Source organism: Physeter macrocephalus, chromosome 11 (assembly GCF_002837175.3).
Source record: "Physeter macrocephalus isolate SW-GA chromosome 11, ASM283717v5, whole genome shotgun sequence".
In the NCBI taxonomy this organism is placed as follows: domain Eukaryota; kingdom Metazoa; phylum Chordata; class Mammalia; order Artiodactyla; family Physeteridae; genus Physeter; species Physeter macrocephalus.
This window is the reverse complement of record NC_041224.1, coordinates 150,351,263-150,376,468: the sequence shown is the minus strand read 5'-3', so window position 1 is coordinate 150,376,468 and position 25,206 is coordinate 150,351,263. Positions and strand designations below refer to the sequence as shown.

At 45.2% G+C, this 25,206-nt stretch overlaps 1 protein-coding gene across 9 annotated transcripts in view; it reads right to left on the bottom strand.

Moving 5' to 3' along the window:
- The window catches only part of SUSD6 (sushi domain containing 6), a 92,060-nt gene that overhangs the window by 42,140 nt on the left and 24,714 nt on the right, over window positions 1–25,206 (bottom strand). For 3 of the 9 annotated variants that reach the window (XM_055088563.1, XM_028496086.2, XM_028496088.2), the window contains 4 exons: window positions 8,413–8,492; window positions 7,722–7,886; window positions 5,352–5,517; window positions 4,874–5,078 (listed from right to left, as the gene is read on the bottom strand). In XM_055088563.1, the coding sequence (XP_054944538.1) occupies window positions 4,874–4,994 (121 nt within the window). In that variant the 5' untranslated portion in view covers window positions 4,995–5,078; window positions 5,352–5,517; window positions 7,722–7,886; window positions 8,413–8,492. Of the gene's footprint in view, window positions 1–4,873; window positions 5,079–5,351; window positions 5,518–7,721; window positions 7,887–8,412; window positions 8,493–9,077; window positions 9,343–25,206 lie in introns of those variants that run through there. The other 6 variants (XM_028496091.2, XM_028496093.2, XM_028496092.2 and 3 more) reach the window with 4 other exon arrangements.

Genomic DNA, 25,206 nt, shown 5'->3' with positions numbered 1-25,206 from the left:
ACCGCAAAAAAATAAATAAATAAAAAATAAAAAAGAACAGACCCTTGGCATTCTCAAATTTTTAAGGTTTCAAAAAAAACTCTGAAAGTTCCTAACAAATAGCAGCTTTGAGGAATCCCAGCTCTGAGATGCCAACAAGACAGCCTCACTGAAGGGAAGGGCTGACTGTGAGATGTCCTAGCTGACCTCTCAGCACAAATATCGCAAAGGGCCACGGCCCCTCTTTTCTGCTTGGCTTCACGCGTGAGATGCCAACATGTGGCATTTGAGAATTAGGAACTTGTGAACTATGAAGAACTCATGTCATGCAGTACGTGTCTAACTCTGCTCAGGATGTACTGAACTGAATCCAAGAGAATCCAAGACACACGGAAGAAACAAGGAGCTCCTTCCAACCCGAGCTAATCAGCTATGGTGTCAGAAGTGTAGACTGGTATCAACTGGTGCTAGAATCTGGTCTTCAAACCTAGGAATTACTTCTTTGTATGCCAATGTCCTAAGTGCTTTATATACACTATCTTATTTAATCCTCGCAACAGTGTATTAGGTAAGATTATCTAGTCTTCCCTGTTCTAGGGAACATCGACAATGATGTCTGGAAGATTATCCAAGGTAATACAGGCAGCTAGGCGTAGAGGCAGTGTTCACCCTCATCTTCCAGTGAATTGAGAGTTCATGCTTCAGGTTGGCTGAAGGTGCGCTGGGTGAACAGGGCTGGGAGAAACCAGCAGCCAGCGCCCCCCTCAGTCACACCACACCATGGCAAAGTTGTCTCTAAACACCACTGTCCCTCCGGGCCCCAGAGCTAAACACAAGGTGGGCCAAGGTCACTCCTGATCTGGTCCCAGTCCAGGCAGCCAGCTACACCAGTACCAGCCACCTGGAATGGGAGGGCTGCTCACATCCTCGCAGGCTCATGCTGCTGGGGTGACGCAGAAGAAAGGAACCTCCAGTGGGTAAGAGGGGGTCAAGGAATTCACCTGAAAACCTACCTAGAATAATTGAAGACTCTGAGCACTAACCCTAGTTGTTTTTTTTTGTTTTTTTTAAGCACCCTGTGACCCCCTTTTGTGGAAAGAGTTGGGCAGGTAAGGATAACCTCTAAGCTTGCAGTTAAGGATAGGGTAGTGGGGCACCTTTGTTTGGTAGGTGGAATCTGTGTCTAATGAGGGCTTTCACCCAGATGAGAGCCACTGAGGTCTTCAGTCTGGTGGACTCCTGGCTTCTTTTGTTTGAAAGTTACAGTGCAAAGCTCGTACCACGTGTTGGCAATGTTCTAAACATGGCACAACAATCAGCCTGCAGAGGGTAATTTCTCAATGTCTTTTCATGACGCCAGGGTTCAGCAAGCTCTGTAATGACCCATCCAGCCTCCTACCACAATCCCCAAGTCTTTTTATAGTCACAGGTAATTACACCATGGAGAGATTACATCACATCGCCAGCAGGGTTTGCAGCTGACAGGAAGATGCTCTGCGGATGTTTTGGGAACTACAGCCGCATTTAGCAAACAATTTGCTGTGGTCCCTATTGTTCCTTTCCAAGAATAGAACTGCCTTGGCAAACCTTGTGCCTAAACTGGGACCCAAACCACCAAGGGCCACTGTAGATAAGAACAGAAACAACCACAGAGGTAAACATGGTAACCCAGAGCTGACTCCTGCATCCTATATCCAGGGAAGAAAACAGAGGGTGCCTCTCTTCCTCTGTCAAAATTACCCTCTGAAGGGTGATCTGAGTGCTCCAACAGAGCAACTCAAGAAACAGGTCTCAGAGAAGCCTGCCACTCAGCACAGGCAGTACAGTTCTCAGCAGAGCATGGGCAACACAGTCAGACATACTGCACGCAAATCCAAGCCCGCTTCCCCACCTATGACTGAGTGTCTCTGACCAAGTTACCTAACTTCACTCTGCCTCGTTTTCTCACTTGTCAAACAGTTACATGACCATCTAGCTCACAGGCACTCTGAGAACTTTACATGTGATGACACAGAGCCCGACACAGAAGTGATGCTCCATACGCATCGTTTCCCTACCTGTTCTCTCTTCCCAGTTCAGTGTATGCTACCTCTGACTCCAGGTCCCTTCAGAGACTGTGAGGTGAACCAGGCCACCTGCCAACATCTCTCTGCCATAGCAGTGCTAATGGCCAAAGCCCCATCATCCCGAGAGTCTAGCTCTCCACATTTTCCATCTTCAGTGAGCACTAACTGCCTGCCTTTCTGCCTCTGCCACACGGAAATGCAAATGGCTGCCTTCCCTGCTTAGGTGCTTGTGTGACGTCTAACATGGCCACTAAGTGTTGTGGCAACATCTTAAAGAAAAAAAAATCAGAAACAAGTAAAATACTAAGTTTTTTTTCAAAAAATATGCTCAGAACAGGGAGAGAATGGAAATTAAAAGCTTTTTACATGAGCTAGGTTGAGACCAGCAAACCACGCAAACATGGAAGGCAAAAGGGATTCCCGAAGTAATCAACCCTTCCTCAACGGGTCAAGTTTGACACCTCCTCCCAACCCCTCATCCCCAACCCAAAAAGTGACTCTGCATCTCCAGTTTCGTTTTTTAAAGACAGCAGAGGACATCATCCACAGGAAGTCTCTTGCCCAACATGACTCAACAGGAGGTCAAATACCGTCTCTGCTGCTGTTGTTATTTAGGAATTACGCTGAGCATTTTTATATGTCAAGTGCCTTCCAATCATTTTTATTACACAACACCAACCTAACATCCTTAAGTATCTTATTTCCGTTTTACAGGGAACACAAAGAGGTCAAGTGATTTACCTAAGGTCACACACACAGCAACTTTCTTAAGGTCACAGGTAAAGAGATCTGCGAGAGGCTGCTACACAACTGGGATCCTAATTCCTCTCTAGCCCAAGAAAAGCAAGTTGGGTAGCATGAGCACAGATCTTATTTTTAAGTCTGGTCTTCCCCTGCAGGCTGTGACCAGGTGTGAAGAATAAGATATGCTTCCTTTTGCCACCCTGAAAAAGGGAACTTTATCAATAACTCTCTCCATCTCTGCTACAGGCATGACCAAGGGGCAAGCTGAACCCGATGCCTCCATAACCACGTCTCTGTTATAACTCCAAATCTCCAGCTGCAGATAAGAGGAACCAGGATGGAAAACTGAACTTTGAACATGACATATGTAACTTTTCCAAGAACTTTACCCCAGAACTCTCAAGTGCCTCTTCATACGTGACTCTTTTTTCTAAACCTGAGCAATTATGGCCAAGACTAGAGGTGCCTGTGGGACTTATGACCAGAGACTGTGCAGGCCAACGCCCCACCGAGGGTGCCCACTGACCTCTGTCCCGTGGGATCCTCACCGTCGCGAATGTGCCGGGACACACGAGCATATCTACTAGAGCTCACTGGGTAACAAGCGCCTCGTTTAAAAAGGCCTCTGGAATGGGTATTCAGGGGAAGCTACAGGAGCAGGTAAGAAATGCAGGAAAAGGAAGAGGAGACCTTGCCTGACCTGAATTGCCTTTCCTCGACTTCAGAGTATCTGAGAGCCTTGGTTTCTTGGCAAGCTTGCTTAGCATGCTGCTCAGGGAAGGCACAGCCGTACAGGTGTGCTCTGGGTCTCAGGCCAAGGTGTGGGTACCTCCTTCCCCCAGAAGCCACTCCAGAGAGAGGGAAGAACATCGTAACTTGGTGCACTGGATCGAAGTAATGATGAAACCCCTTCCCCTGCCTGCACCCTGCTCTGTGCCTGTATGTTTGTTTTATGGGAACAGGGAGTGGGGTGGCAGGGGAGGAAGGGTTCTTTGCAGATGGGGGAGGAAAGAAAACAACAGAGCCAACTTTCCCATCCTGGTCTGAGCCCACACTACAGATATATTTTTCCATACTGGAGAATAATAATCCCTTTATTCAGCCAGCCTGGAAGCATCGATCCCTGATAATTGATTTCAGACCTTGAATGGAAAGTTGGGAAGGTGTGGGTAGCTGGAAAATGGGGTGGGGAATGGGAGGAGGAAGCGGGGAAGCCCATAAAAGAGAGAGTGGCGGTACAGGGGATGGCTTAATGGAGCTAAAGAGGCTGAAGGCACCAGACACCGAAGGCAGAGGCTCTGCCCTCATACTGCCAGGTAACATACCAGGACCACCTCCCCAGCAGAGCCCTGGAAGAGGACGGTGGTGGTAGCACACCAGGCACTAGGTGAGGTTCTGGTCCAGGCACTGCCATGAGCTGGCCCCAAGGCCCTGGGCCAGTGCACAGCCTCAGAGGTCCATCCTAGCTCTGCCCAGTCAGTCCTTCCTTCCTTCCTACGCTGACAGCCACTCCATTCACTCCAGGCATTCTTACTGAGCACCGTCTGTTCTGGGCTGGGGGTAAGGTGGCAAACCTCTGCTATAAAGGGTCAAACATTTTAAAGCGTACATATTTTAGGCTTTGGGGGCCACATGGTCTATGTGACAATTACTCAACTCTGCCATCTAACACAGGTGAGGGAACTGAGGCTTACAGAAGTAGAGACTCGCTCTTGGTCACAGAGCCAGCAAGTAGCAGGACTGGGCTCTGAAAACAGGCAGTGGATCCCAAAGCCGGTAGCCGTACCTGAACATCGCACCCTGAATCCTACACCTCCGTCCCACCCGTGACTACAGCCGGGGGAGGGGAGTGGTCACGTCATCCCCGCAGGCTCCTACACCCCCGCCCCCCGCTGGCTCACTAGGCACCTCAGCCACCAGTCCCACGCCCTCAACTGGCTCCCTGCTGTATCAACAGAACAGAAGCCCTCACCCTCTGCTACCCTGCTAACGGCTCCACAGAGAATCCCTTCTCCCAGCCTTCAGGAGAAACAATGGTATTGCGTCTTCTCCCTCCCACACACAGGAGGCAGGCTGGGGCTCACCTGAGGCGAGTCCGTCTCCAAGGAGGGCGCTAAGAATCGCCAGCAGAAGGAACACTCCATGTCCCGCGGAGGCCACGGCAAACAATGAGGTGCTCTTTGGTGCTATCCTGCCATGGCACATCTTTCATCCGTCCAAGTTATTTTAAAAAGAAAAAATTTAAAAGCCAGAAGTAAGAACACTGAAGTCAGCCCTGGGTAGATTCACCTATAAAAAACAAACCAAAAACAAGGACATAAGTGAAAACTTTAGCCATAAGTTAGTTACAATAGGCACTTTACGGTAAGGAAGCCATAATCACATACAAAGTTGAAAGAATTCTAGCAACTGAATCCCTACTGCCAGGAGAAGAGACAAGCACATAAGCGGCTTTCCAACTCCTCCCTGGGGAAATGCAAAGGCCCGAAGCAAGCTGCCATCGGCGTCAGCATCCAGGCGCCAGATCCTTGCGACAGGACAAGGAGACAAGCGCCGGCTCACCTGGAGATCTGTCAGGCTCAGCAGAGCTTTCAGAAACTGCTGTGGCTCTGCCCTGCTGCCTGCCATGGAGGCTCGAGCAAAGAGGAGGAGAGAGATGGCTGTTGATTCAGAGCTGCTACACCAGAGTCTGGCTTTGCCTTTGCCACCGGACTCAGAGCAAGTTCAACTAACCGAAAAGAAAAAAGAAAAAAAAAAAAAAAATAGAGAACACATGTCTTAAAGGGAGAAATACACCGCCGAGAGAAGGAATGCAGTAGCGGGAGCCAAGGGCCCGGGGCTTGGCTGGATGAGCCCCTGAGGATCTGGCTCTGACTCGACAGCCACAAATCTCAAAAATGGACTAATTAATCAAGGCTCACCCAACACACCTGTGACCCCAGAGCCCACATTTGTTGGCTACACTTGACAATGACTGAGCAGAGAACGGGTTGTAACTCTTAATTAGCCCCACCATCCACTCTAGCTCAGACAAAGACGTAAGAAGAATAGGAACCAGTATCTTAAAAAAATAATAATAAAATCAGGGATTAAGACTTTTCAGGATTTTTTTCTACTTGCCTTCAGGGAAGCAGAAGGGTTGATGATATATTATGATATAGGCCTATTATAATTTAGTTAATCCATGTGATTTCATTTATCCTAGTTTATAACAGGCATTCCAAATAATAGGTTACATTTCCTTCTTAAATTCCATATACACCTCCTTCTCCAACAAGGCTTTATGTAAATAGATAAAGGAGCCTACCATCTACAACCCTAATAAAGGATGCCCCTGAGGGATAACACCCAGACCTGACTTTAATCCATGTATGAAGCCTTGACTCAAGCCTACGCACCCCTCCTGAAGAGAGTTACTGCAAACAGCAATATGAATTGTCTCGGTCCAAAGGAAAAGCAGCTATGAGGGTCTCCAATGAGAATGAGCCAGGGGTTCAAGAACAGAGCTAGCCACCGGGTCTTTATCCACTACCCCCAAATAGTTGGGACTGTAGCAGTCCTCTGTCCCCAGCTTTTACCCAGATTCCAACTTGAGCCTTTATGGCTGTAGAACAAGGATGGTTCATGGAGAGGTCTAGGGGTGGAGTCTGTGACTGACCCCAAACAGTACACAAAACCATGTGTAAGTAAATGTGTGGAATGTGTAAACAGTTTTGTGGCTAAGAATGGTAAAGTCAGAATGCCAGAATTCAAATCTATTTCCTTTATTATGACCTTGTGGCCAAATTACTCTCTTAGCCTCAGTTTTCTCATCTGTAAAATGGAGACAGTAACCATACCATCATCTTCACAGGGTTGATGTAAGGAGTAGGATCAGAGTGCTCAACACAGTGCCTGGCACTTAGCAAGTCCTCAGTAAACACCAGCGGCTGTTGCTATCGTAATTATTAATAAGATCTGAGCGTCGAGGACCTTGGAGGTCATCAGGCTTCACCTCCTCTTTTGACAGATGCCAAAACCAAGGTCCAAAGAGTTAAAGGATATGCCCAGGGCCACCAGCCAGTTAGCAATGGTCCTTGGTGCTGCCCTTGTACATGCAGCCACAGCAGGTAACCCTACCAGGCAGTAGGGTTCAGATGATCCAATGGATCATCAAGGATGACACCTGCCCGTGCCACATCACAGCACGTGCACAACAAATACTTCTGCAGTGAATGGATGAGGCCGGATCAGTATGACGCTTAGTGTTCCGTGCCCGACTGGAGGAATGAGGAAAGATTACCCACAGGAGGGGATGCTAAAGGATGTGTCTACTGGAAAAGCAAACGGAGACACCAAGTACAAGTGGCTCAGAGCAATGGAACCCAGCGTTCCCGGCAGATGCTAGAGGCAGGGGCTAGGCTAAGTTTAAACTTTATCCTGAAGACCACGTGAAGCTTACGAGGATTAGAAACAGGGAAGTTACAACACCAAATTCATTTAGGAAGATCACTCTGGCAAGGATTTTAGAGGACTGGCGTGGTGGGGGACTTACCAAGTGGTAAAGAATCTTACATTTCTTATTTTATAATTAATATAGAGCTCTTTGGAGAACTGTATGACAATATCTGTCCCCAAAATGCACACATTCTCTGACCTATCACTTCTACTTCTATCATCTGTCCTGAGAAATCACGTGTGCAGTGATATATATGCAGGATATTCAGTGCATTATTCGTACTGGCACAAGACTGAAGGGTGACTAGTTAAATAAGCTGTCATACACCCACATAATAGAATACCACACAGTGGTTTAAAAAGAACTGGGCAGTTCAGTCTGTACTAATACGGAATGACTTCCAAAATTAGTATGTGAAGAAAACTATGTGTGTGTATGCATGTATTTTTAAAGGACACACACACACACACACACACACACACACACACACACACCTGTATGCACTGGAAGTCTCTCTCTGGAATTGATGCACAAGAAACTGGTAGCTACCAAGTGCTGTCAGCGAGGGAATCTAGTGGTTAACAGGGAAGAAAGCTCATTTTTCACTGTATGTATTCCCTTTTCATCTTCTTGAGTGCTGTACTTTGTGTATGCATTACCTATTCAGACAGATAAAATACAGAATAAAATTAATGTAGCAAGGCATTCCTGTAAGCCACCTGTCTCCTCCCTCAACAAACTGACACTCCAATAAACCTGACTGCTCTCTCTGCCAGGAATACAGTCAGTTTCAGGGCTCAGCACAAGGGTCATCTCCTGGAGGAATTCTTTTCTGACATGTCACGCCCGCCTCCAGTAGAACTAACCCCCCCACTTCCTCCCAAAGTGCCCTGAGCACCCTACTCTGACTGTACCTCTATCAAGTTATTATATCTGTTTATCTGTCTCACCTCACTAGGCTCAAAGTTCCCTGAAGGCCGGGACTGTGAATTACTCAACTTGGAATCTTCATAAGCCAGCACAGGGCCTGGCACCTGACAGGCAGGCAGCAAATGTCTGCCAAACTCATGAACACTGTGGGGGAGGAGCCAGTATGGGACTGGGGAGAAGATGCCACAAATGAGCCCATGTTCTGCTTTGTTTTATAGAAACAGCTAGTTCCTCCCATACTGCTTAAGCAGCTACCTGGGCCAAGGGACCGATTCCACCATGAAGCCTAAGATCTGATCAAGTGCAAAACAAATGGGGTGATGGAAACGGGGGCTCTGCAAAGAGAAGAGAAAAGATGAACAGATGAGAGTCAAGGAATCTTTATATGCAAGCCTGAGCCAAGGGTTAGTGCTTCAGAAAGAATACAGAGAAAAGTGAATCCCCACAGCCCCAGGATATCACCCAAAATGGGAAAACCCAGCCACTATAAAGAAAGGGTCACACGACACCTAATCATTTTCAGAAAGAATCTACTTAGAACACAGAATTTTAAAAACAAAATAAAGCCTGCCCTTGAATCATGGCTTTAGACCAAGTGAAAAGAAGAACACTTAGAACAAATTAAGACTAAGTATTCATTATTACCCCTAGAGAAACACATAGACGAAAACGTAGTTAAAAAAAAAAAAAAAGAATTCATTTAGCTTCAGTATTCCGCAGGTGTGTTAGTGACCACTTCCCCTGATTTAAAAAAATTATAATTTAGAGATAAAGTAAAATGGTGGATGTCAGGGGCTAAGGGGAGGGAGGAATGGGGAGTTATTGTTTAATGCATATAGAGTTTCAGTTTTGCCAGATGAAAAGAGTTATGGAGACGGATGGTGGTGATGGCTGCTCAACATTATGAATGTACTTCATACCGCTCTTCTCTGGCTTCCGTTTTCACACCTAAAAACAGCTCAAAGGTCTCTCTCAATCACAGAATTCTCCAGAGCATCCACGCTTCTCTTTGTATAACCTATCTCTTCCTCCAGCTTTTCCAAAACACGGGGTGGGGCGGTATCATGGGAAGTCTGCGTTCACACTTCTGACTTTCCTTCTTGGGACCAACGCTGCCGCCTCAACAGCCTGTGGCAAGGGGAGACTCCCATGAGCTAGACTGCCAGCCCCTTAAGGTCAGGATCTGGCCTTTCCCCACCTCTGTGAACCCAAAACATCAAACGGTGAGTGACTGCTCTGCTCAATGTGATGTCACGAACACTCGTCTCCTGTCCAGAGTGATCCTCCAAGAGGAAGGACACTGCCCTTAAGCCACAGCTCTGAATTTGGGGAAGACCCATCCCACATCTCTGCCTCTGTTTCCTCATCTGTGAAACGGAGGTGTTGCTTGCTTTGAGTATCTCACCAGGGAATATCTCACCAGTCTACAGTGAGGTTCAAAAGGGACAAAATATAAAAGACTTCTTGCTCTGTAAACTGGTAAGACTCAGGTCCTCCTATTTACAGTCTTAGCCTATAAGCCAAGACAGCAGAGGGTGATCTGAGGAACCGCTCATAAAAACAATGATGATAAGCATGGCAGGCTTCTGGTGTAGAGGAGAACCTGTAACACGAGCTCAAAGTTCACGCAATTTGCTTACTTGTTGTTGCCACAGATGCTTCCAGATTAACCAAAAAGCCTGCCTAAGGTGAAATGTACCCTTAGAGTCACCTTGAAAAATGGCTCACAGCTTAGGGAGGCAGCAGCAGCTGGGGGAGGGGCTGGGAGTGGGGAGCCATGGAACAGCCAGGGCACCCAGTCCCCTAGACACACAGGGCCCAGATCTCCACAGCTCATGCGTCTGGGCTGCCCTGGGGCCTATCCCTGAGGGTGGAGAATGTCACAGTCCTGCTGAGGTGCAGTCATGTCACACTCTACTGAGCGCTCCTCTGTGAAGGCAAAGGGTCCTGACTCAGCCACGCTTGGCGCCCAGGGGCTAGGTGAGTTTCTCTACATCTCTGGGAGCTCAGCCTCCGTTTACATGTAATACTCAGGACAGATTATTTCCTAAACCATGGCCATCTCTCCATTAGTTACAAGAGGGAATTGGACAGGTACAACCAACATAAATCCTTTTCTTGCCTCCGACTAGTCTGGAAAGGGGATGGTGGTGGTGGGAGAATCTAGAATAACAGTTTGTTCCTTTGATTAATACTACCATGTGATGGGGGGAGACAAAGAACAGTTCATGAAGTTGGAACAGAACTTAACCATTACATTTCAGACTGTAAAGATAAGAAGTGCTAACTCTGGAGTCCAAAGTTCCCCAGAGGGTGTGATAAGAGAAGGGAATAACGTGCTGGGAGGCCCTCCCTTACCTCTCCCTTTCTCCCTGCAGTGTCCCCCCTCTTCACTCCCACTCACCCTGAAATGGCTGGGCCACAGCAGCAAAAGGTATCTAAATATCAGATCTCAGTGCCTCCCACTCCTCCCCCACAAAATGACAAAACTGTATTACTTCTAGATGTCTTCTGTTTACTTTTTTCTTCCTAACCTCTGTATCTTCCCCTTTCTTTTGTGCCACCAGCAGCTGAGTACTTCAATAGGCACGAAGTTGTCTATCGGACTTTGAGATCCTTGAGAGCCGTAAGTTCCTTTATCCATTTCCTTTTCATCTGCAGCTCCAAAGCCCAAAGGACACAAACATCAAACTCTTGTTAAAATTTGCCTCCTAGGGCTTCCCTGGTGGCGCAGTGGTTGAGAGTCCGCCTGCCGATGCGGGGGACGCGGGTTTGTGCCCCGGTCCGGGAGGATCCCACATGCCGCGGAGCGGCTGGGCCCGTGAGCCATGGCCGCTGAGCCTGCGCGTCCGGGTGAGCCATGGCCGCTGAGCCTCCGCGTCCGGAGGCTGTGCTCCGCAACGGGAGAAGCCACAACAGTGAGAGGCCCGCGTACCGCAAAAAAAAAAAAAAAAAAAAAATTTGCCTCCTACAGAGACTTCCCTGGTGGCACAGTGGTTAAGACTCCACGCTCCCAATGCAGGACGCCTGGGCTTGATCCCTGGTCAGGGAACTAGATCTCACATGCATGCCGCAACTAAGGAGCCCGTGAGCCACAACTAAGGAGCCTGCCGCAACTAAGACCTGGCACAACCAAATAAAATAAATAAATGAGTAAATAAATAAAATTCCTAAAAAAAAAAATTTACCTCCTACAAATCACAAAAATAACCCTCAGCTTTTCTCAGAAACCACTGAAGCCAGGGTAGGGTAGGTGTTTGAGGCTTTTTTGAACTTCTTTAATATTCCTTGTATTCTTGTCTTACTCCCCAAAACTGCTCACTACATCCTCTTGTTGTCCCACTTTTCCCCTACGCTACTGCTCAGGCTTCAGACAGCAGGGACACCAGCAGACACACTAAACCTTCTCCTCAGTAGTCTCCAGCATCTCTTTTCTAGAACCCAGCAGCAGGGTGACTGCAGCATGGATCTGAATGCAGGAGACAGCCCTTAAGTCCCAGCTCCACCAACCAACAGCAGATTGGCCTCAGGCAAGTCAATCATTCTTCCTGGTCCTCGCCGTGTAGGTCTGGATGATCCCCAAATGCCCTCTGAGTTCTAAGGAATCTGGAATGTCTTCTAGGGAAAAGGAGAAGCCCAGAAGTATTTCTCCTGAAAACATAAGTCAACGAAAGTTCTGACTAGAAGGAAGAAATGTTAAATCCATCCTCTTTTTTCCGCAGAGCAGTCCCTTCCCCCTGTATCTCCCCAGACCTATCCTAGAATCTATCTCCCTCTGCACTGCAGCAAACTCAGGAGGCTCCAACTTTTCCATTTAGAGCTTAATCAATCCATCAGCACATTTGTATAGGCCATCGTACACAGTGTTCCTAAAGTGCTTTCCAAAAATAACAAACATCTGACAAAAAAACCCCAGCCTCCACACACACACACACACACACACACACACACGGATCACTGCAGAGCTGTAGGGGCCCAGAGAGAAAGAGAAAATGCAAGAGAGAAGGACACAAGAGAACAAAACAAGACAGGCTCAAGACAGGACAGGAAAAAGGAGAGAAGGCAGAGTGCCTGCTCACAGGCACTTGGCTCAGGCCATAAATTTCCAACAGTGAAGGCAGGAAACCACTTCTTCTCTAGACTGATGGGCTAAACTAGAACCAATCAGTTCGCCTCTTGATGCCTCTGTTTCCTCATCAGTAAAACGAAACAATTCAAGTACTTCTCTCTCAGAGAGCCTGGATCCGTGGAAAGATTCTGGCAGGCTGTGCCAGAATCTCTGGTCTGCTTGGATATTATTAGTTAAGTGGCCTAGGGCAAGTTATTTTCAGTTCCCATCTACCAACTGGATAAATAACACCCACCTTGTTGGGCTGTCGTGAAGTGGAAATGGGATCAACGTGAAGGATCAGGACAGTGTCTGGAACACTGGGCCCTCAAATCAGTGCTGTTGAAGGCCCCTTCCTGCTCTAACAGGATGTTACTGAGCCCCCACTAGACTCCCGAAGGGCACTGTTTCAGCTGGGCTGAAAACACATGCCCCCAGACTAGGCTCGAAACACAGTTAGTTTAGATGAAAGAAGAGCCAAGAGGTTAAACAAATGAACCTCCAAAGGTCTCTCCCATGAAGTTCTGAAAATATATTTTTTTAAGGAACTTAACATTCCCTCCCCCAAAATTAAATAATCATGTATGTGATTATACTGAAGTGATATTTGTGTCTAGAGGGACCAAGGAGGTTTTCTAGCCTGAATATGCTACAGGAGAGGATAAGGGCACAGAGCTTACATGTCTGAGATACACACACACACACACACACACACACACACACACACTCGTTACCTCATTATATAGGTACCATTATGCCTATTTTACAGATAAATGGAATCAAAGGGGCCTAGAAGTCTTTCCTCCTCTTGCTTTCCTACTGCAAAGGATTCCCTGTTCTTTTTTCCAAATACAAGGTCAAGCTTATTTGCATCTCCTCTGGGAAAACTCTTCAATTGAGCCCACAAGCATGGAAGGCTCTTCTGAACCCATAGCATCACTGCCTGGAAGACTGGGAGAACCAATCATATCCTCCCCCAAGGCCCACTCACAGTTACTTAACTGTTGAATGCTACATTTACTGCAGGTAGGAAATTCCTGCAGAGCACCAACTCCGCCTCTTTCTGTGCCCCAAAGTGCTCAACATTTATTTGTTCAGGAAGGGGAAAAAAAGATAAACCCCAAACCCATAATTTGTAGAGGAAATACAAGATGGCAAAGTAGCAGCAGATATAAAACAGGAGGGGAAAAGGGTATATAAATCCTGAAGTTTTGCCAGGTAGCAAAACAGATGCTTGGCAGAAGTGGCTGTAATTGGTTCCTAGACCCAGAGATACATCTATGTGTCATCACACCCCTCTGCTTGGTTCCTATCAGAGCTGAGTGGAGCAGGCTTCAATACCCACTTGGCAAATAAAGTCGGGGAAGCTGATTTGCTAAATCTGATTTCTTAGGGCTCAGTGTTTGCAGTGACTCTATTGCAATTCAGCAAATATTTACTGGCTGTCTTCAGTGCAAGGCTTGGGTGATCACAGAGATGAAGTGGGGCATAGTTCTCACTCTCAAGGAATTCACAATCTACGTGAGAGGAATTATATGTTTATCTACATAACACTGAGAAACTGTTACAAGGGTTTGTGGTTTTGTTTTTTTGTTTTGTTTTTTAATTTTAAAAAGTGCTACAAGAACACAGAGGAGATAAGAACAAAGGCTTCTGGTTGGGAATAGGGGGAGGTGACAGAGAAAGCTTTGAGCTGGACCTTGAAAATCACACACAGATTTAGTGCGCTCTCGGGGCAGTTTTGCATGCACAGTGCTAATTATAAAGAGAGAGAGAACAAACATCTGACAAAAAAACCCCAGCCTCCACACACACACACACACACACACGGATCACTGCAGAGCTGTAGGGGCCCAGAGAGAAAGAGAAAATGCAAGAGAGAAGGACACAAGAGAACAAAACAAGACAGGCTCAAGACAGGACAGGAAAAAGGAGAGAAGGCAGAGTGCCTGCTCACAGGCACTTGGCTCAGGCCATAAATTTCCAACAGTGAAGGCAGGAAACCACTTCTTCTCTAGACTGATGGGCTAAACTAGAACCAATCAGTTCGCCTCTTGATGCCTCTGTTTCCTCATCAGTAAAACGAAACAATTCAAGTACTTCTCTCTCAGAGAGCCTGGATCCGTGGAAAGATTCTGGCAGGCTGTGCCAGAATCTCTGGTCTGCTTGGATATTATTAGTTAAGTGGCCTAGGGCAAGTTATTTTCAGTTCCCATCTACCAACTGGATAAATAACACCCACCTTGTTGGGCTGTCGTGAAGTGGAAATGGGATCAACGTGAAGGATCAGGACAGTGTCTGGAACACTGGGCCCTCAAATCAGTGCTGTTGAAGGCCCCTTCCTGCTCTAACAGGATGTTACTGAGCCCCCACTAGACTCCCGAAGGGCACTGTTTCAGCTGGGCTGAAAACACATGCCCCCAGACTAGGCTCGAAACACAGTTAGTTTAGATGAAAGAAGAGCCAAGAGGTTAAACAAATGAACCTCCAAAGGTCTCTCCCATGAAGTTCTGAAAATATATTTTTTTAAGGAACTTAACATTCCCTCCCCCAAAATTAAATAATCATGTATGTGATTATACTGAAGTGATATTTGTGTCTAGAGGGACCAAGGAGGTTTTCTAGCCTGAATATGCTACAGGAGAGGATAAGGGCACAGAGCTTACATGTCTGAGATACACACACACACACACACACACACACACACACACACACTCGTTACCTCATTATATAGGTACCATTATGCCTATTTTACAGATAAATGGAATCAAAGGGGCCTAGAAGTCTTTCCTCCTCTTGCTTTCCTACTGCAAAGGATTCCCTGTTCTTTTTTCCAAATACAAGGTCAAGCTTATTTGCATCTCCTCTGGGAAAACTCTTCAATTGAGCCCACAAGCATGGAAGGCTCTTCTGAACCCATAGCATCACTGCCTGGAAGACTGGGAGAACCAATCATATCCTCCCCCAAGGCCCACTCACAGTTACTTAACTGTTGAATGCTACATTTACTGCAGGTAGGAAATTCCTGCAGAGCACCAACTCCGCCTCTTTCTGTGCCCCAAAGTGCTCAACATTTATTTGTTCAGGAAGGGGAAAAAAAGATAAACCCCAAACCCATAATTTGTAGAGGAAATACAAGATGGCAAAGTAGCAGCAGATATAAAACAGGAGGGGAAAAGGGTATATAAATCCTGAAGTTTTGCCAGGTAGCAAAACAGATGCTTGGCAGAAGTGGCTGTAATTGGTTCCTAGACCCAGAGATACATCTATGTGTCATCACACCCCTCTGCTTGGTTCCTATCAGAGCTGAGTGGAGCAGGCTTCAATACCCACTTGGCAAATAAAGTCGGGGAAGCTGATTTGCTAAATCTGATTTCTTAGGGCTCAGTGTTTGCAGTGACTCTATTGCAATTCAGCAAATATTTACTGGCTGTCTTCAGTGCAAGGCTTGGGTGATCACAGAGATGAAGTGGGGCATAGTTCTCACTCTCAAGGAATTCACAATCTACGTGAGAGGAATTATATGTTTATCTACATAACACTGAGAAACTGTTACAAGGGTTTGTGGTTTTGTTTTTTTGTTTTGTTTTTTAATTTTAAAAAGTGCTACAAGAACACAGAGGAGATAAGAACAAAGGCTTCTGGTTGGGAATAGGGGGAGGTGACAGAGAAAGCTTTGAGCTGGACCTTGAAAATCACACACAGATTTAGTGCGCTCTCGGGGCAGTTTTGCATGCACAGTGCTAATTATAAAGAGAGAGAGAAAAAAAAAAAGAAATGGAAGAACAATTCACCAAAAGGATGGCGGAGGAGAGGAAAAATAAAGTGATAATTTTGTCTGCCAAGAGTCACTGAATGCTGCTGTCTGGTAACAGGAAATAAATATCTGTCTATATACCTTCACTCAAGGGGATGTTTCGGTGCTAGGTTTTCAAAGTATGTACTCATAGCTGTGTAGGAAACACCTCCTCCAGGTCAAAAATAGCAAACCCAAGAGAACTGGTTGAAGCAGTTGTGTTTACTTTTTACTGTCTCTGTGGATCACTTTCCAAAGGCTCCCAAGTGGAAGGGTATAAACAGGTCTGTGTCACTTCCTGGTTCTCAGGCCTTCTGCTACATTCCCAGTCAGTCTGGGAATGCTGCCTATTTAAAAATAAACTGTAAAAACTCACCAAAAACCCCAACTCTACTTTTTCCTCTACTTCATTCAATTTCACTGTAATTAAAAGAGGCTGAGCGAGAGATGAGACAAAAATAGAAATGGAAGAACAATTCACCAAAAGGATGGCGGAGGAGAGGAAAAATAAAGTGATAATTTTGTCTGCCAAGAGTCACTGAATGCTGCTGTCTGGTAACAGGAAATAAATATCTGTCTATATACCTTCACTCAAGGGGATGTTTCGGTGCTAGGTTTTCAAAGTATGTACTCATAGCTGTGTAGGAAACACCTCCTCCAGGTCAAAAATAGCAAACCCAAGAGAACTGGTTGAAGCAGTTGTGTTTACTTTTTACTGTCTCTGTGGATCACTTTCCAAAGGCTCCCAAGTGGAAGGGTATAAACAGGTCTGTGTCACTTCCTGGTTCTCAGGCCTTCTGCTACATTCCCAGTCAGTCTGGGAATGCTGCCTATTTAAAAATAAACTGTAAAAACTCACCAAAAACCCCAACTCTACTTTTTCCTCTACTTCATTCAATTTCACTGTAATTAAAAGAGGCTGAGCGAGAGATGAGACAAAAATGACCACAGAGAATGAATTCTCAGGTGAAAACAAAAACATAGGCTTACTGAGTTCAAGGTCAGGGGATTTGGATTCTACTCATGTTCTTCCTCTAACTGGAAAACCAGACCTTGAAAAAGCAAGATGCTTCATCTCTCTGCACAATAGCTGCTTCAGCATCCTCTTAACCCCAATACAGTTCTCCAATCTTTCTGGACCTCAGTTTCCTTATCTATAAAATAGCACTAATAACAGCTACCTCATAGGGCTATTGTAAGTATCATACGGGAAGTATCTATAAAGCACTTAGTATAGTGTCTGGCACTCAGTAAGTCATCAAAAATGGTGTTACAGTTATCACCATCTATCATTACTGTCATCATCATCTGAAAATGGAAGGGCTGAGCTAGATGACCACTACTTGAAGAACTTCTCTGGCGCCAAAATCCTACGATTCTTTAAGTCACTTTCTCCTTTTCTTTTTTTTTTTCTTTATTTTCTTTTCTATTTTTTTTTTTTAGGGGGGTTAGATGAAAAGGAAGGGAGATCAACTTGGAGAAGCATGACAGTTACTGACACATCCTCAATGTTTATGTTAGAAACACCAGAATACAATTAAGGAAATCCATCAATGAGCTTGAAGGGGGCATGTTACCCTCCCCAAGGGAAAAGTCTATCTATGACTCACATTAAAGCCACAGCACATGGCAAGTTCACCCACAACTGCTGCCTCTACTCCCATGTTCATGAAGGACAACACCCTCCTGGGCCAGCACAATCCGACTTCATCCACCTTATCTTTAACTTCGAGCGGCTCCTCAGGGAGCCCGAAAAGACAGCATGTGGCTAACCCACCCATTTTTAATAATAACTAATCCCCCCACAAAGTATTAATGTTTTAAACAAAAAAATGCCTTCTCCTTAATATAATTTGAATGTGGTCAAAAATCAAATGCCCCTCCCCGAAAGTTACGAGTGTAATCAGAGATGTTTGGATTTATCAAAGCCAAAGTGCTAAACTGTAGTTAAATTCAGATGAAATTAATAAGCGTTTTCTTTTATTCATTCAGTGTTCATAATGTGCCAAAGGCTGAAGATGCCAGAAACTAATAGGATGGGATGAGTGAGAACAATAAAGAATGACACCGAGGTTTTTGGCCTGTGACTGTGTGAATGGTAGAAGCTACCACAGGAGGGAAAGAACACAGGTAGACAAGCAGGTTTTGGTGAAGAATGTGATGAATGTAGTTCAGGCTATTTTTGGGTGGGTTGAATTGTAGGTACTTGAAGGATATCCAGGTAGAAAACTCTAGCAGGCAAGTTGGAAATGAGTATGAAAGTCTGCAAAGTGCTCTGAACTTGGGGTACTGCCCTGGAGTGACTGGCCTGAAAGTGATGGCTGAAACCATGCAAAATAGACGATGAGCTCCCCTAGGTGAGAGAGATGAGTGAGGAGAGAGTCAAGCCAGAATCCTGGGGAGAACACTAACTTTTTAAAGCGGCATATCAAGGAAGGAGAGACCATGAAAGACACTCCAAAAAGCACAAGGAAACCAGAAGCCTGTGCATCACAGCTGTCAAGGTAGGGACAGAGTGATTCAAGGAGGATGTGAGGGGGCACAGTGGCAGATGCAGCAAAGGTCCAGTAAAGAAAAACTAAAAAATACCCACTGGATCTGGCCACTAGGATAGCACTAGTGACCTCCTCAAGAGCACATTTATTAGAGTGGTGAGGGCAGATCATGTTGACTTTAACATGAATTCAAAGTGAGAAAGCAGACACAATAACGGCAAAACAACTGGGGGTGGGTGGAACTGGAAAAGAAGGGAGAAGGAACACTGGATGATGGCTTCTGGCTCCAAATATATTATGAGTTGTACTTTCTCCGTCAACCCAAGGATTTCAGTTAAAGCTTCTGGAACTGCCCAGATAGCTCCGAGACACCCTCCCCCCAAACCCAATCGAGAGTCCCTCTGAATGGGCACCCAGACACACACACTATGGTTGCCAAAGCTATGGAGACGCTGGGGATGAATATTTAAGACCTGCCTGCTTCCTTAATGTTCAACAACAACAAAAGCCTCTCCACCCCATCACCCCTTTTCCAAAACTACTACCTCTTCTGTAGGATTCATGAGTGAGAAGAAACAGTCAACCTAATGGCAGGTAAATAAAAACTTAAAAAAAAACCCCACTGGATCTGGCCACTAGGCCAGATCCTCTACCTCTTCTGCTACTACCTCTTCTGTAGGATTCATGAGTGAGAAGAAACAGTCAACCTAATGGCAGGGCCAGAGAAGTGGACTTAGTGTCTCTCAGGCCTTAAGGTGCTCCATAAATATGGTCTTGGTTTCTGCCATTTCCCTCCTTTCTACTCAAATGTCAGCCGAGTATTTTCCCCTAAGGTTCAGGAGTCCAGAAGCATGTTCTTCACCTCCATCTACTGAAGCTTAACAGCCCCAGTGAGGTACACGTTTAGAACAAACAAGACACTGCCTTCTGGCTCCAAATTGTCCTCCATCTTGTATAAGTTCCAAGAAGCCTCCTAATTTATAACCAAACCATGACTCTTCCCTTCCTCCTCCTCACAAATTAACCAAACTTCCTGTAAGTTGTCAAGGTTGGACTGCAAGGCCCCAAGCAAAAATGAGAAGCAGGAACTTGCCTACTGTTCCTTCCCCTGTGATTAGTCCCACGCCCCAGCCCCACCTCTGCCCTTACATGACCCTCTCATTGTACAGAGCCCCTCCACCAATGCCTGCATGCTCTAGGTCTAGCTCCAACTATATCACCAGTTCTCTCCACGTGGGGTTCTAAGTCAGGACCAGAGAAGAAAGGAATCTGGTTAACTCACAAGAAGGAATAGTCCCTTAAATCTCCGAATACAGACTCAAAAGTTATCTCAAATTAGTCAAAGTTCAGGCAGAGGTATCAAATGAAGAACTTCATAAAGTCCAGGTATCATCTTAGAAGACGTTAAGAGAGACTGTGATAAACACAGCAAATGAGAAAGAAACAGCAGACTATACTACAAACCTACAGTAATCAAGACAGTACAGTACTAGCACAAAAACAGAAATATAGATCAATGGAACAGCATAGAAAGCCCAGAGATAAACCGTCGCACATATGGTCATCTTATCTTTGCTAAAGGAGGCAAGAGTATACAGTGGAGAAAAGACAGCCTCTTAAATAAGTGGTGATGGGAAAACTGGACAGCTACATGTAAAAGAATGAAATTAGAACACTTCCTAGCACCATACACAAAAATAAACTCAAAATAGATTAAAGACCTAAAGGTAAGGCCAGACACTATAAAATTCTTAGAGGAAAACATAGGAAGAACGCTCTGTGACATAAATCACAGCAAGATCCTTTTTGACCCACCTCCTAGAGAAATGGAAATAAAAACAAAAATAAACAAATGGGAACTAATGAAACTTAAAAGCTTTTGCACAGCAAAGGAAACCATAAACAAGACGAAAAGACAACCCTCAGAATGGGAGAAAACATTTGCAACGAAGCAACTGACAAAAGATTAATCTCCAAAATATATAAGCAGCTCAGGCAGCTCAATATCAAAAAAACAAACAACCCAATCCAAAAATGGGCAGAAGACCTAAACAGACATTTCTCTAAAGAAGATATACAGATTGCCAACAAACACATGAAAAGATGCTCAACATCATTAATCATTAGAGAAATGCAAATCAAAACTACAATGAGGCATCACCTTGCACCAGCCAGAATGGCCATCATCAAAAAATCTACAAACAATAAATGCTGGAGAGTGTGTGGAGAAAAGGGAACCCTCTTCCACTGTTGGTGGCAATGTAAATTGATGCAGCCACTATGGAGAACAGTACGGAGGTTGCCTAAAAAACTAAAAATATAACTACCATACGACCCAGCAATCCCACTATTGGGCATATACCCTGAGAAAACCATAATTCAAAAAGAGTCATGTACCACAATGTTCATTGCAGCACTATTTACAGTGGCCAGGACATGGAAGCAACCTAAGTGTCCATCGACAGATGAATGGATAAAGATGATGTGGCACATACATACAACGGAATATTACTCAGCCATAAAAAGAAACGAAACTGAGTTATTTGTAGTGAGGTGGATGGACCTAGAGTCTGTCATACAGAGTGAAGTAAGTCAGAAAGAAAAAAACAAATACCATAACACATATATATGGAAGCTTAAAAAAAAATGGTTCTGAAGAACCTAGGGGCAGGACAGGAATAAAGACACAGATGCAGAGAATGCACTTGAGGACACGGGGAGGGGGAAGGGTAAGCTGGGATGAAGTAAGAGAGTAGCACTGACATATATACACTACCAAATGTAAAATAGACAGCTAGTGGGAAGCAGCTGCATAGCACAGGGAGATCAGCTCGGTGCTCTGTGTCCACCTAGAGGGGTGGAATAAGGAGGGTGGGAGGGAGACGCAAGAGGGAGGGGATATGGGGATATACATATGCATATAGCTGATTCACTTTGTTATACAACAGAAACTAGCACAACACTGTAAAGCAATTATACTCCAATAAAGATGTTAAAAAATAAAAAAGAAAAGAAAAGAAACAGCATAACTTAATAAGGGAATCTGATATCTCCCTCATTCCCAACACACGTTTCTTCAGAAGCTTACTGACTTCGTTCAACACATATAATGAGCACCTACTTACCCCAGATTCACACGAAAGGTACAAAGATAGGGGAAAGCTCATACCTTTAAAGAGTTTATAGCCTACTGGGGGAGATAAGATACATACACAAATAACTATAATGAGGTAAAAAGTGAAAACACATTGGAGATATATAGCCAAAGTGCCAACACAGGGAAGTAAGCTGGAGCCAGAAGAGGGAAATGAAACGGTTAATCCCAGAATCAATCACAATGTGAGTTTTAGTGTCATACAAAAGGGAGTTCGAATCCTGATTCTGCCTCTTGTTCTTAGGGGTGCTAGGTGTACTGTTTTACCTGCTGTGAGCCTCTGTTTCCTTACATATGAAATTGGGGTAGCAGACATTCAACAATAGGCAGCACAGGGCAGTGATCCTTGAAAAAAGGGGAAGAAATGCAGTGAGTCCTACTAGTGCCCCAGCTAATCCCCTAAAGGAGTCTTCAGGTCACAGAGTAGGGAGAAAAAACCTGAAAGTGTTCAACAATTTCAATGAGTTGAAGAGACAGAGTTGGGAATTTGGGGATGCCAAGGAGGCTAGAATGTGCAGGGCAAAGTAACCGAAAGGAGGGAGCTGCAAAGAGAAAAAAGTGCAGAGATCTGCAGAGGCTAAGTATACTGATCTGTGCAGGTGTTTGAGGAAACTAGCAAGGCTGACGAAAGAACCAAAAGGAAAGAAATAGGCAGCATAACCCCCAGCACTCACACAGAGCCAGAAATTTACATGTTCCCACCCGCCAAAGTGGAAAAAATCTCCTAACCCACAGGGCATTGGAAGGAATCTTCAGAAGGGTTTGGCCGCAGCAGTGGGACCATCCTAGCCCTAGACTAAAGGCTGTTCTGGACCCACCCTAACAAACTGAAAAGCAAGCCTTGAAAGGATCAAACCAATTCTAAGTACTAACTGAATTGCTTCTGAAAACAAAGCTGAAGAGTTTTTAAAGGAATACAAAAAGTTCCAGCACCCACCAACACACAACTATGTCTAGCTTCAAATCAAAAATTAACAGGCAGGGCTTCCCTGGTGGCGAAGTGGTTGAGAATCCACCTGCCAATGCAGGGGACACAGGTTCGAGCCCGGGTCTGGGAAGATCCCACATGCCGCGGAGCAACTAAGCCCGTGCGTCACAACTCCTGAGCCTGCGCTCTAGAGCCCGCAAGCCACAACTACTAAAGCCCACGTGCCACAACTACTGAAGCCCGCACGCCTAGAGCGCGTGCTCCGCAATGAGAAGCCACCACAATGAGAAGCACACGCACCGCAACGAAGAGTAGCCCCTGCTCGCCGCAACTAGAGAAAGCCCACGCGCAGCAACAAACCCAATGCAGCCAAAAATAAATAGTAAATAAATTTATTTTTTAAAAAAATTAACAGGCATGCAAAGAGGTAGGAAATTATAACCATGACATATGGTCACATGAGGAGGATAATCAAACAATAGAAATGGACAAGGAAATGACATAGATGATAGAGTTAGTGGACAAGGATATTCAAATCTCTATTACAAATATACTCTGTGTGTTCAAGAGAAAAAAGGAAGGCATGAGCACGATGAGGAAAGAAATGGAAGACAAAAAGAAGACTCAAATTGAACTTCTAGAGGGAAAAAATACAAATATCTGAAATGAAAAATACACAGGATGGGATTAACAGATTAGACACTGAAGAAGAAAAAAAATTAATGAACTTGAAAGCACAGCAATAGAAATTGTCCAAAGTGACATACACAGAACATCAGTCAGAAGTGTTGACAATATCAAGCAGCCTAACATATATATATAATTGGGTCACGGGGAGGGCATATGGGTAGGCACAAAAATTTTTTTTTAACAATGGCTGAAATTTTTCTAAATTTGATGAAAACTATAAACCCACAGATTCAAGAAGCTCATCAAATCCCAAGAAGCAGCACAAAAAGAAAAAAACACAACAAGGTACATTGTAATCAAAATGATGAAAATTAGCATTAAAGAGAACATATTAAAAGCAGCCATGAGGGGGTAGGAGGAGAGACCATGCATTCAGAGGAACAAAGAATTACCGCAAGTCTATTGTTATAAACAACACAACCCAGGAGGCAATGGAGCATCATGTTCAAAGCATTGGGAAAAAATCAGTCCGACACTGGTTAAGGAAAAGTGGACAAGAACTATGAAGTTCCCATCACGAATGCTTTTTGTGCTCTGCAGTCATATTTTTCAGGGAGGCCTGTGCCGAGCACAAGATGGAAGCTCAGTGGCCTTATAAACATTTGCAAGTACAGTATCCTATGAAGAGTAAAAAGGGGTAAAGACTCTTAGGTTTGTACAGAGCCATGTTTTACCCATATTTTATACCTATGTACTCAGAACATTACAGACTATAGCTCTGATGTAGTCATATTCCTTAACACACTGGAAAAGAGACAAGAAAGGTCTATCAGAGGATTCATCCCATAGCAGAAGAAAATTAAGAAATAAAAAGTAAATCTCGGGCTTCCCTGGTGGTGCAGTGGTTGAGAGTCCGCCTGCCGATGCAGGGGACGTGGGTTCGTGCCCCGGACTGGGAGGGTCCCGCATGCCGCGGAGCGGCTGGGCCCGTGAGCCATGGCCGCTGAGCCTGTGCGTCCGGAGCCTGTGCTCCGCGGCGGGAGAGGCCGCAACAGTGAGAGGCCCGCGTACCGAAAAAAAAAAAAAAAAAAAAAAAAAAAAAAAAATGTAAATCTCGTGAAGGAATGAATTAGCCTCACCAGCATCAGGCCTGACGAGGCCTCCCTCTCCTCAAGTGTACACTTCTATTGGTTAATGTGTCTGACCGGCCTTTACAGATTCAGATAAAAGGTTTTTTTCAGAATGGAAGAATGCTCCTTGAGAAGTAGGTAAGAGTAACTCAAGAGCTGAATGAGAGTTACGTGATTCTTAGATATGTGATCCAGCCCAGGGTAGCACAGTCTCCTCCTCATTAAGCACCTGGGCTGGCACCCCATTCTTCAGAGTCCACCCTGGGGCTTTACCCTGGAGGGACCGTTAAAATGGCAATTTATCTGTTCTGGGCATTGGTTGGTCTGGTCTCCCCACTGAACTATAAGGTCCTGGGAAAGCTGGGGCCCCATCTGTTTTTTATGCTTTCTTTGTAACTCTGAGACCACCACACTCTCAAAAAAACCCAGTATAGGTGCCCAAGAGGGACCCTCCTTCCCAAAATACTTTAGTGCCTGAACTAGTGGTTTTCAACTGGGGACACTTTTACACTCCACCCCAGTCCCAGGGTTTCTGGCAACATTTGGAGGCATTTTTGATGGTCATAACTTGGGGGGGGTGCTATTGGCATCTAGAGGGTAGAGGTCAGGGATGCCACTAAATATCCCACAATGCACAGAACAGCCCCCAGAACAAAGAATTTGGCCCCAAATGTCAACCGTGCTGCAGCTGAGAACCCTGGCCTGAGTGGATCAGCACTGAGCTGCAGCAGATGCCAGTAGATGTGCATGTCTTGCAAATTCCCTCACACCACTGGAAAGCCTCTTGTCCTACCACCTGTCCCCTGAT